Below are 13,183 nucleotides of genomic sequence, written 5' to 3' on the forward strand. Positions count from 1 at the left end.
GAATAATTTTTCTATCATCTTACATTAGATATTGACATGGATTCCATTTCCAGCCCCCAGCACATTTATTTGCAGGGGGAGGGCAGGAGACATGTCCTTTCATGACACTTTTACTTTTTTCCTTTCTTATGGCTGTCTCCTCAGAATAAAGTCCTGGGGGATGTTTTGGTTACATGTAAGTTTGGTTTCATTGCCCAATAAAGGACATCTTTAATAAAGCTTGAGTCATTCTAATAGCTGTAGAGATAACCTCTAACAGGCACGTTGAGCTTACCTTGACTTTTCGTTCTCCCCTTCCCCTCTTTTCGATGTGGAGGAGGTGTGGGTAGGACTACTTTTTCCCCTACGAACTCAGGGAAGTCTGCCAGTAGCGGGTAGGGACGTAGTGCGGTGGCAGCCATGGCTCGTCTAGATCCTATTGGTCTTTCTGAGAGGAGGGTCAAGGGAAGCCGGGGATCCTGGGCGGGCAAGAGCAGACCCAGGGGGAAAGTTGTGGGCCAATGTTTTCTTCTTAAGCTACGGATTTCTGAGAACAAGCTATTTATTTTCTGCCCTGCCGTGTGAAAGCCAGAGCAGGTTCATGTGAGCTAGTTTGTCAGATATCTGGAGCTTTCTGAAAACCCATGTTTCCAGGCATTCTGAGCAGCAGGGAAAAGTGGGGGTGGGGAGGGTAGAAATCCATATTTCAATGCTGATAGGTCCCTATTTAAATATAATCTGCTTGACTCACAGATACAGAGAAAGAACTAGTGGTTACCAGTGAGGAGAGGGAAGTGGGGAGGGGCAAGACAGGGGTAGGGGATTAAGAGGTGCAAACGACCATGTGTAAAATAAATAAGCTACGAGGACATAATGTACAACATGGGGAATATAGCCAATATTTTATAATAACTATAAATGGAGCATAACCTTTCAAATTGTGAATCACTCTATTATACACCTGTAACTTATATGATATTATACATCAACTATCTTTCAAAAAAAGATAAAAATAAAAAAAGAAACATAATCTGCTTCACGGTCTGTCCCCCTCTCAGATCTACTTCTACTGGCTGTGCCGGGACACACATGCCTTTGAGTGGTTTGCAGACCTGCTGCAGCTGCTGGAGACCCAGATGCAGGAGAAGGACAACGCCGGCTTCCTCAGCTACAACATCTACCTCACTGGCTGGGATGAGTCTCAGGTGAGGAAAAGATCCCCAATCTCAGGTCCCTCCCACAGTGCCCAGGGCTTACCGACTTCCCCTTGGTTATTGGAATGTCTTGTGTACTGTTTTTAAGAACAGTCGATGGGTTTGGGTGATCCAGCACATTCACTCTGACTCAGTATCCCCATTTGTTCAGACGGTTGATATTAGATTCAAAGTTGGTATCTGTGGGACGGGTCAAAGCTAGGGAGCCTACAAGGGAATCAAAGCCATGACTTTGACCTTGTTAGAGCAATGCCTCCACCAGGGGTATCGAACCAGGTGGACAAGATGATCTACGGGGTTATGGGAAGAAAATAGAGAAAAGATCAGCTCTCTCTCGTTCTCTCTCTCTCTCTGTCTGTATTTATATATACACATGCATATACATATATATGTATACACATGCATATATATGTGTATATATTCCTTTAATTTATGTTTATGCATGTTTTATACTATACATAATACATTTAATAAGGAGTCATAATAACTGGCAATAGTTATTAAGCATATGCTTGTGCCAAGTATTGTTCTTAGTGTTTACATAGATTGTCTAATTAAATCCTCACAACAACCTTATGAAGTAGCTATTATTCTTTTCCGGATTTTACAGATGGGGAAGCCAAGGCCCAGAACAGGTTAGGTCATTTGTCCAAGGGCATCCAAGTAATAAATGCTCCAGAACCTGCACTCTTAGTACTCCCAGTAGTTCATGATTATCATTTGTAAATAAATCAATATATATCTAATGAAGGTGATATATATGTATATATATATATGGGTGTGTGTGTATGTGTATATGTATATATGTGTGTGTAGTATGTGTATATGTATATATGTATATATGCTTTCTCCCTCCTGAGACATTTAGCAATGGAAATGTGAATTTTCGATTGAGAAGACAATTACAGTTAATTACAATTATTGATAAGATAGTCACAATTCACAAGACAGCCCCCCACAACAAAGAATTATCTGGCCCCAAATGTCCAAAGTGATGAGACTGAGAAACTCAGAAACAAATTAATGATTCCTAGGGGGTAACATCTTTCTAAATAAGCAAACATTAATGACTTGGCCTGGAAGCAGCATGACTGTCCCCCTGAGTGAGGGGGTAAGGCAAGGGTCTCTGCCCACTCCTGGCCACTGCCTCAGATGGCCATCCCCACACAATGGGTCCTCAGCTAAGACAGTTTTCACAGGCACCTGGTCCCTGCGAAAACCGACTTCTTCTCATTTAGGTTTTGGCATATCGCTTATCATAGGTTCTCCAAGTCTTAGGAAAGGCTTGTTGCAAACGTAGGTCCAGGGACACATGACCATGAAAATTGCTGCTCCAGAAAAAGTGCTTTTAAGATGCCACTTCTGCAATTTAAAAATGAAACAACAACAACAAAATTTGATAAAAATGAAACCCAGGGGAAAAAATGTATAATATATAAATTGCTTTGCAGTTTTGTTTTTTTCATAAGCCAGACACAGTTTTTTAAGTGGGAAATCTCTTTGCATTGAAAAATAGTTATTTTGCTTTGCAAAACTTTGTCCCTACAGGATTATCAAACCGGGGTAACTACCCTTCTTAACCTCTTCCATCCCCATCGTCCATTCCCTGTCCAGTGAATTTAAAATCTGATTTGATTGTTAAATAAATGTAATTAACCATTTTTATTTTTAAAAAATACCTGTTGTTCAAACTGAGGCCCCCTAGAATGGTCACAGGAAACAACACATGACTGCACACACACACACACACACACACACACACACAGAGTAGCTTTAGGCTTGGTTTGATGTCTCATTACATTACCAAAATATGAATACATTTTAGTCTATGGTTGTCTTAATTCTTAGTGATTCTCCCAAAGGAGCGGGAGTATATTAGGGTGAGAAGAGACTGTCAGACGTACTGCAGAGAGAAAAACAGTGAGATAGAGAATTTAAATCCTACCCACACTTCAAAGTCTGGCGCAAATGTGGCCACCCTGAAACCTTCCCATATCCTCCCACCCGTGCTCCCTTCTTTGTCCTCATGGAGATGTTTGTGCCTCCTCTATGGTCTCCCTTTCTAGACTGTAAATTACTTGAGAACTGGTTTCTTCAGTGTTGACCTTCTAGCTTCCAGCATGGTGCCTTGCCCCAAATACATACAGTTAGAACGGTAATTAGAGCTTGGTTTGTGAGATATGTAAGTATATCTGTGTGTGTTTATACAGCATGCCTCTTTTGTCTGAATTCATGTCCTTTCCTGCAGGCCAATCACTTTGCTGTGCACCATGACGAGGAGAAGGATGTGATCACAGGCCTGAAACAAAAGACCTTGTATGGACGGCCCAACTGGGATAATGAGTTCAAGACCATTGGGAGTCAACACCCCAGGTAAGGAATTCCCCCGCCAAGGTGTTCTTTTTTTTTTTTTTCCATCTTTATTGGAGTATAATTGCTTTACAATGGTGTGTTAGTTTCTGCTTTATAACAAAGTGAGTCAGTTATATATATACATATACATATGTTCCCATATCTCTTCCCTCTTGCCAAGGTGTTCTTGAGGCTCATGGTCTACAGAAAGCAACAGCTTCCAAACATGGCTAGATTTATGTATTGCGGAAACTAAAATACCTAGGTTACCATATTCACACCCATAAAAGGTTCTAGATATCTCTGACTTTAAGAGGAAGTCTTTAAATCACACCAAACAAAGATTCCCAGGCCCCACCTCAGACTTTCTGAACCCTGTTCCCCCCACATAGGCCCATAACTCAGTTCTTTTCTTTCACCTCCTAAATTTCAGTCGTGTATCTACTTCTATTAATTCTCTATGATTTATATTTATTACTAAGGAGACACTGTCCCCACTTTCATTTATAGTTTTTGGGTCCAAGATCATAAGTTGACAGATATTCCAGGTCCTTCCTGCCCTCACTAAAGCTTTGGTCATCATGAAACTAAATGTTCTATAATATAAAAGACAGCTCCCCACAACAAAGGATTCCCTGACCTAAAATGTGAGTAGTGCTGAGGTTGAGAAACTGTTTTAGGTCAGTTTTCATTGTGCTACTATTCCTTGGTATTTCTAAGTTTTTCCTGCCTACTGTACTGACTGTTCTTGAAACTCTTTATCAGTCATTTACACTTTAGAGTGAACGAGGCTTGGTTGGTTTCTCGAATAGATTGATTGGTAAAGGAAAGTAGCTTAAGAAAGAGACAGGATGCAAAGGAAGCACTACAGTTCTTGCTTGTCTCGCAAGCTTATCCTCTTACGTTCTCTAGATTTTCAGATGCTCCCTTTTCTTCTTTGAAGTCGCAAACATTTCTCAGAACATCTCCAGGCAACCTTTATTTGCCTTAGTTTACTAAGACTTCTAATGAAGCTCAAGAGGAGAAGTGCTACTTACCTGTCTCTTGGCTTCAGGCTCCATTTCCACTCTTCCATGCTCTCCTGTGTATCGTGGCGGGCTAGAAGTCTGAAAACTGCATTTCTAAAATCTAGAACACATGACAAACTCAAGCAATCACCATAAATACACTCTTTACGCCATTGCTTCTTACACGTTGATGAACATATAAATCACTTGGGGAAGCTTTTTGAAACGCTGATTTAGTACATGTGGGGTAGGGCCAAAGCATCTACATTCTTGGTTTTGAATAGATTTTTGAGTTTTACTGAAATCTTACGTGAACAAGAAATTGGAAATACAATCACATCAAAGAACAAATTGTCACGGCTTTGACATTTAAGCCAAACCAATTCTGTAGGGCAGATTTCAAAAAGGTGTGAAGTTATAACAATTTAAAAACACAGTTGACCTACTTTAAGAATCTGCGTTCTTAAAAAGCTGACACCGAGGCTACTGGTCCGGAACCAGAGCTAGAGGAGCAAGGCTTTAAAGTCTAAAATGTTGAGGGATGAAGTCACACGAAGCTGTTGGCAGAGGTGGTGTTCCTGAAGCGGGTTTGTCCTTGATTTTAAGATGCTGGAGTGTTTGGGGACATAGAGCCCTGAAGGGCAGTAGCCCACAGGCTCACAAATTCACCCTCATTTTCCCTGTAGTAGAAGTTTCCGCAAACCCTGCTTGCATGTCATTTTTTCAGAGAAGTCAGCTGCCTTTTGAAGTAGCCAGCTGCCCGCCCCTCCCAGCCCCGCAAACAGGGCCGAGCCACGCTCCCTCATGGTAACCTGAACTCTGTCATTTGCGGAAGGACAAAGGAGCAGAGGGGACTCTGCTCTGAGGCCTGAAATCAATAGGAAATCCCCCCATGTGCTTTGTAATTGAGCCCATCCCAAAGCCTGAAACTATTTTTTCTTTCTTTCCCAAAAGTACCAGAATAGGAGTTTTCCTCTGTGGACCGGAAGCGTTGGCTGAAACCCTCAATAAACAGTGCATCTCCAACTCCGACTCTGGCCCCAGGGGAGTGCATTTCATTTTCAATAAGGAAAATTTCTAACTGGTCTCTTCCATGAGGAAATAAATGTGGGTTGTACCGCCAAATGCCCCAATAATGCCAGTTGATAATATAAGTTCCCTCCTTTCAAGAAAAAGAGAGAAAGAGAAACTATAATGTGATGATTTGCCCTGAAAGGAATGTCAAAGATTGTTTAACAGCCATAAATTTGCATTTGTTTGGGGCTTTATGGTTTTCAGAGCAATTATATACACGTTTTTTCATTTTGTTTCCTCACAGTAATTCCAGAGAAAGGTAGGGCAAGGATTCTCAGACTCAGGTCTCAGGATTAAAAAATGGGGGCTCAAAATGGTGAAGTAGCTTCCCTAAGATTAAAGCTGAGACTGGCTCTAGACCATCTGACTCTAGGTTTGGTGATCTTTCAGCAATACCAGGCTGCCTGGAAATAGGTTTGTATACTCCCCAAAAGAAGAAGCAAACCAGGGAGTAACTTTTCATATTCCCTTTTGTGTCATCTTTGTTATCATTATTGTCCTATCAAAGGAAATTTTCCAAATAAGAGATAACATATGTTGAGAGTGATTCATCACTTAATGGTGACAGCACACTCCAGTTTACCAATGCAGCAGCCTAACTGGGTCAGAGATTCCTCCTACAAAAGAATATTAGACTGACTGGAATTAATGTATGCCCCAGCAGAGAGTGGATACTCAATGAAAGTTTGCTGAATGAATGAATGAATGAAAGGACCTTTAAAACCATACAATGCCAGGGTAGAACTAATTGAAAGTTTTAAACAGGATTATCTGAGGAAATCACTTCTGAGACTCTTGTTGACCAAAGGAACCTGATTCTCTTGAAGGTAAAGAACAGGCTAAGGTTAGTAACCAGTAGGTTGTCGTGTCCAAACATTTTTATTTGAAACATGCAGGAAAGGGAGATAGAGGCAGAGAATTGAACTCCTGTCCTAACTCTGGCCGGCTCCTTATGCTATGAAAGAAATGCAAACTGATTTATTGCCGGAAACAGTCTCCTCCAGCCAGCACTTGTGAATCTGAAATTAAGAATTGTGACAAATATGTATCTGATACGCCCATCTGCTTTAAATAGCATCCACACTTTGTTTTACTTAAATACACATGCGAAAGAGATCTTACTGGTGTAACTAACGATTTATTGTTCTATCATCATGAGCATGATGAAATTTACATCCCAGAAACTAAAATCCCTAGCTTACTGTGTAGGTATTGGATTCATACCCAGTAGAATGTTCTGGATATCCGTGAGTTTGAGAGTCTCTAAATCATTGTTAATGTGGCCAGAAAGGTTTTTTTCCCCCCTCAGGACTGCTCCTACTTCTGGGAACTAAAAACAGCTTTATGTGTTATATCCTCTGGGGCCACAGATATTTAGAAGTATTCAACTTTGATAATGAGAAAGAAAGAGAAGGGAGCAGTGGGGAAGGGCAGATGATGGGGTTAGGAGGAAAGGGGAGGGAAGGGGGAAGAGAATAGAAGGAGAGTGAGAGAAAGCGAAAAAAGGCAAAAGGGAATGGTAGGTGAAGGGGGTCACTTTCTACCCCAGATTTCTTAAAGTCTTATACGTATTGAATGTAATTGCAGGAGCTACACACATATTCATTTTATTTTGATAACATATGGTATTGAATCTGAAATTCTGGCCATGAATTTGATGCTGAGTGGGCATATTCAGGGGACTGGGCTGAACTAGTAAGAACTCAGTTGTCCCTTTGGGTTCCCAGGATACCCCGGGCACTGAGGGTCGGTCCTGACAAGTCAGGCTTGCTTTGAGAATGTCACCTCCCCACAATGTCCCAAGACTGTTTCTGCAAAGAGAAACTTAGGTCCAGCCTGTTCACACTGCACCCCAGGTATCAGTTCATTCATTCAACAAACTTTTATTGTGTTATTACTATGACTCAGGCTCTGTGTTGATAGCTTCAGTTCTTTACACCAAAGTGTGAGCCAGAGGGGGAACCAGAGTTAATAAGGAGTCTGAGAATCTGGGCCCTCGCTCACCTGTGTGGCGTAAGTAAAACCAACTCCATTTGTTGCTCTGAAAATGTTTCTCCAGGGTTTTCTTTTTTTTTTTTCCCCCCGGTACGCGAGCCTCTCACTGCTGCGGCCGCTCCCGTTGCGGAGCACAGGCTCCGGACGCGCAGGCCCAGCGGCCATGGCTCACGGGCCCAGCCGCTCCGCGGCATGTGGGATCTTCCTGGACCGGGGCTCGAACCCGTGTCCCCTGCATCGGCAGGCGGACTCTCAACCACTGCGCCACCAGGGAAGCCCCAGGGTTTTCTATTTTTGACACCAACAGAGTTACCAAAATAGAGAGATCTTCCCTGTGTTATCCTGGTTATGAGATGAAAAATGAGTGTAAAAGCTGTTGTCATTATGAGAGCTTCCTTCTCCATCCTTCTCCCCAGCCATCGGCTGCCCGCACAGCTTTTTTAGCATTTAGTATTTAGTAACAGGTAGTGAGAAAACGATTAAGCATTGTTTTTAATCTCAAGGCTATGAAGGCTTTTCTTATTTCTTTTGCTTTTGCAACACTGCATTTATGAAATTTGAATACTTGTAGATGTTGTGTGTGAATAGTTTACGGGGGGTGGGGGGACCCTGGGAAGAACTATCAAAACTGTGCTCAATTATTAAAATGAATGAGCTCTCTCTGTGTCTGTGTTATTGATCTTCATATTCAAGGGTGGATTCAGGTGGCAAAGATTTTCTCTGCCCCAGTGGGATTGAGATTCTCTGTGTTTTTGTAGATATGTCAAACACTGCACAATTTCTGGATTGAGAAGGGAAAACTGAGTACTGAGTTCTGTACTAATGTCCTGGTGACCCTCACAGCACTGGTATAAGGGAATGGACAAGGGAGTGTCACCTGACACTGCAGACAGAATTTCAAAGGCAAAGAAGTCCTAGTGTAAGACCTCTTTTTTTTCATTTCCACTCACCTTTTCGGTTCTAACTTTGCAATTAGCTGCCATCATGTGCTCATGGTTCTGTACTGGTCATTGTTCTAAGCGAGTCAACCAGTTATGACCCCCCGCCCCATGTAGGAAAGGGATAGAGGTGTGGGCATATGCTGCCACGGGGGGTGGGGGGGGAAGGTCATTAACTGAAATAAATGTCAATAATAGAAATAGCTAATGTTTAATAAACACCTACTATGCCAAACATTTTACATCCACTTCAGTTAATCCCTCAGGACACTGTAAGTCATTTTATCCCAATTTCGTTGATAAAACAAACAAACAAACAAACAAAAATACTGAAGCTGAGAGAGGATAACTGGTAGGCTCAAACTATCCCACAACTACTGGGTCACTGTGTCAAAATTAAGTCCATATCTTTCTAGCTAAAAAGCCCATGTTCTTTACACCACACTAACAGATTAGACAAGGTATAAGTAACCAAGGATATTTTTAAAGCTATTGTGCTAGGTACAGATTCTGCACCAAGAATAGCTGGGTAACAGTGGTGGTATAAACCTCTGGTTTATGCCATCTAAGTATCTTGGTTCCTTAGTTTAGAAACATTCGTTAACTGGATTCATGCTAATTTTTACTTTTATTTATTCTGTTGTTTTTTCAGCTTTATTGAGGTATAGCTGACAAAATTGTAAGATATTTAAAGCGTACAGCATGATGATTCACCAAATAATGTTTTTCCAAAGAACAGCAACTTTCACTTATATAACCACAATGCAATGAACCAATCCAAGAAATTTAACACTGATACAAAACTAGCATTTACTATATAGTCTACGTATAGGTGACATTGTATCCTTAGTGCATTGTATTAGGAGGTAGGTATTGTCAGTTTGTCCTGTTATTAGTGGTATTAAGTTTCATCACCAGATTCTTCTGTTATAAACGTAAAGGTATTATTTTACTTTTGTAATTAGTAATTAGCATTTGGGGAATATGTACTGACTGTATAAATATCATTTTCTCCAATTGTCTTTCACCCAGTCTCGTTCTGGCCTTCATTGATGAAATTACACTGAGCCAATTTTTATAATGATGGTTACAAAATATCTGGATTCTTAAACCTCAATAATCTGCCAATTTCTTTTTCCCCCAGGTTTATTGAGATACAATTGATACGTAACATTGTGTAAGCTTAAGATATACAATGTGTTGATTCGATACACTTGTATATTGCAAAATGATTACCGTGATAGAATTAGCTAACACTTCCATCCTGTCACATAATTACCATCGCTTTTTTTGTGGTGAGAACATTTAAGATATACTCTTTGCAGTATCCCACAGGTTTTGACATGTTGCGCTTCCATTTGCATTTGTTTTGATATACTTCTTGATTTATCTTTGATTTCTTCTTTGACCCATTGGCGTTCAGGAACATGTTGTTTAATTTCCACATATTTGTGAATTTTCCAGTTTCTTCCTGTTATTGATTTCTAGCTTCATACCATTGTGGTCAGAAAAGATACTTATGATTTCAATCTTCTTAAATTTACTAACACTTGTTTCTGACCTATCATTTAATCTATCCTAGAGAATGTTCTGTGTGTGCTTGAGAAGAATGTGTATTCTGTTGCTGTTAGATGGAATGTTCTGTATATTTCTGTTGGTTCCATTGGTCTAAATTGTGTTTCAGGTGCAACATTTCCTTGTTAATTTTCTGTCTGGATAACCTATCCATTGTTGAGAGTGTGGTATTGAAGTCCCCTACTATTATTGGATTGTTGTCTATTTCTCCCTTCAGATCCGTATTTGCTTAATGCATTTAGGTGCTCCAATACTGGGTGCATATACATTTATGATTATTATATCTTCTTGACTAATTGGCCACCTTATCATTATATAATGACCATCTTTGTCTCTTGTTACCATTTTTGCCTTAAAGTCTATGTTGTCTGGTATAAGTATAGCTACTCCTGCTCTCTTTTGTTTCCACTTACGTGGAATATCTTTTGCCATCCCTTCACTTTGAGCCTATGTGTGTCCTTAAAGCTGAAGTAAGCCTCTTGTAGGCAGCATATAGTTGGGTCTTGTTTTCTACCCATCCAGCTACTCTCTGCCTTTTGATTGGAGAATTCAATCCATTAGCATTTAGAGTAATGATCGATTGGTAAGGACTTACTAATGAGATCTTTTAAATTGTTTTCTGGCCATTTTGTAGTTCTATTTTTCTTTTATTCCTTTCTTGCTGTCTTCCTTTGTAAATTGAGGAATTCCTTAGTGGTATGCTTTACGTTTACCTTCCTTAGTGGTACCCTTCCTCTTTACCTTTTGTGTATGTACTGTACATTTTTGCTTGGCGGTTCCCATGTGGCTTACATAAAACATATATATAACAGTCTATCGTACACTGATAATTTCATTTTGATTACATACAAAAACTCAATCCTTCTACTACGCCCTTTTATATTTTTATGTCACCATTTACATCTTTTTATATTGTGTAACGATTGACGTTAACAAATTGTTGAAGCTATAGCCATTTTAATACTTTTGTCCTTCAACCTTTATATAGAGTTAAGTAGTCAACACATCACCATATTACAGTATTCTGAATCTAACCCTATGCTTACTTTTACCAGTGTGTTGTATATTTTCACATGTTTTCATGTTACTAATTAGCATCCTTTTGTTTCAGCTTGAAGAACTCTTTTCAGCCTTTCTTGTAAGGCAGATTTAGTGGTAAGGAATCCCCTCAGCTTTTGTTTATTAGGGAAAGTTTTTATTTTTGCCTTCAATTCTAAAAGGCAGCTTTGCTGGGTAAAGTATTCTTGACTGTCAGCTTCTTTCTTTCAGCGTCTTGAATATATCATCCCATTCTCTCCTGGCCTGCAAGGTCTCTGCTGAGATATCCACTAATAGCCTTATAGAAGTTCCCTTGTACGAGAGTTTTTTTTTTCTTTTGCTGCTTTTAGAATTCTCTCTTTGGTTTTAGACAGTTTTTGTTGTTGTTGTTGTTGTTTTGTTTTGTTTTACATCTCTTGGAGAAGATTGTTTTGGGTTGAAATTTTTAGGTGACCTATTAGTTTCATGAACTTGGATATCTAAATCTCTTCCCATGTTTGGGAAGCTCTCAGTCATTATTCTTTAAATAAGCTTTCTTCTCCTTTTCCCCTCTCTTCTCCTTCTGGAACTCCAATGATGTATACATTATTTTTTATGGTGCCCCATAATTCCCCTAGGCTTTCTTCATCCTTTGCCATTCTTTTTTCTTCTTGCTCATTGATTGGATAATTTCGATTGGTCTATCTTCGCACTCATTGATTCTCTCTTCTGTTTGCTAAAGTCTACTGTTGAAGCTCTCTGTTGAATTCTTCAGTTCAGTTATTGTATTCTTCAGCTCCAAAATTTCTGTTTGGTTCTTTTTAATTTTTTCTATCTTTTTTAGAACTTCTCATTTTGTTCTTGTATTGTTTCCTGATAGCATTAAATTGTTTATCTGTGTTCTCGTGTAGCTCTCTGAGCATATGTAGAATAATTATTTTGAATTCTTTATTGGGCAATTCCTGGATCTCCATTTCTCTGGGGCCAGTTGCTGAAATGTTACTGTATTCCTTTGGTGGAGACATGTTTCCCTGATTCTTCATGATCCCTGTAGCCTTCAATAGATGTCAGCATATTTGAAGAAGCAGTCATTTCTTCCAGACTTGATGGACTGACTGCTGTAAGGGAAGCCTTTTACCTGCAGAAGGGGGCATACTGGATCATGTTGTGACCCTGGGTCTACTGGTGCAGGGTGCCAAGTGTGGTCTGGAGAAGTGCAGTGTCTCTTCAGCTCAGGCCGCTGTGTGGTCCTTGGTGAGTACTGCATGGGGCGGGGGCTGGGGGCAGTCTGCAGTGGCTGCAAGGGCTGTTAGGATCCTAAACTGTACCTCCAGTTCCAGTAGCTAGTGTAGGCGGTGGGGGTGGCCAGAACTGGTGGTATACATACACTTGGTTGTGGAGGCCAGCTGCAGGTGCCCATGTAGTGACTGAGGCTAGTTGCAGACACACTCGTAGTGATGGGAACCAGGGCAGGTAGCAAGGGTCGGGCTAACTATGTGCTCTCTAGTAGCTGCAGGGGACCTGGCTGTTCACATGCTTTCCTGTGGCTGCATACTCTCCCCTGCTGGGTGTGCACCCTGCAGTGGAGGCTGGTGATGGGGTCAGGCTGGGGGCGTGCAGGTGCAAAGCCGGAGGTGGGCACAGGTGGGCAGGGTGGTGCTGGCCAGTGACAGACACGGCCTGATCTGGGCCCACAAGCAGCTGTGGTTGTGCGTGCACTCACCCATGGCTGCTCACTCACCCGTGGCTACACACCCTCCCCCGGGCTTGCAGGCTGCAGTGGTGCACAGCTGCAGGGGCTAGCCTCCAGAGCAGGCCGTGGGATCACCTAGGGGTGGGGGGTAGGCTGGGATTTTGCACTTAGGCAGCTGCAGAAGCTCCACCCGGCTGTGAGCATGGCTCCAGGGCTCTGATAGGGGTGGGGAGGGACTCAGACGGCTGGCCTCTTACACTTGCCCAGCCGCAGAGAGCTCACTGGCTGCAGGTGTGATCTCGCTTCTGGTGGGTGGGGTGGCAGTAGGTGGGGAGCGGG

At 41.4% G+C, this 13,183-nt stretch overlaps 1 protein-coding gene across 1 annotated transcript in view; it reads left to right on the forward strand.

Annotated features, from left to right (window-relative positions):
• Window positions 1-8,281, forward strand: part of LOC101279174 (cytochrome b-245 heavy chain) — a 35,722-nt gene extending 27,441 nt beyond the window's left edge. The window contains exons 11-13 of the mRNA XM_004281331.4: window positions 1,038-1,184; window positions 3,442-3,566; window positions 5,507-8,281. Of these exons, the coding sequence (XP_004281379.1) occupies window positions 1,038-1,184; window positions 3,442-3,566; window positions 5,507-5,633 (399 nt within the window). The 3' untranslated portion in view covers window positions 5,634-8,281. The remainder of the gene's footprint in view (window positions 1-1,037; window positions 1,185-3,441; window positions 3,567-5,506) is intronic.
• Window positions 8,282-13,183: the final 4,902 nt, after the last annotated feature.

The sequence above is a fragment of the Orcinus orca genome, chromosome X (genome assembly GCF_937001465.1).
Source record: "Orcinus orca chromosome X, mOrcOrc1.1, whole genome shotgun sequence".
NCBI lineage: Eukaryota > Metazoa > Chordata > Mammalia > Artiodactyla > Delphinidae > Orcinus > Orcinus orca.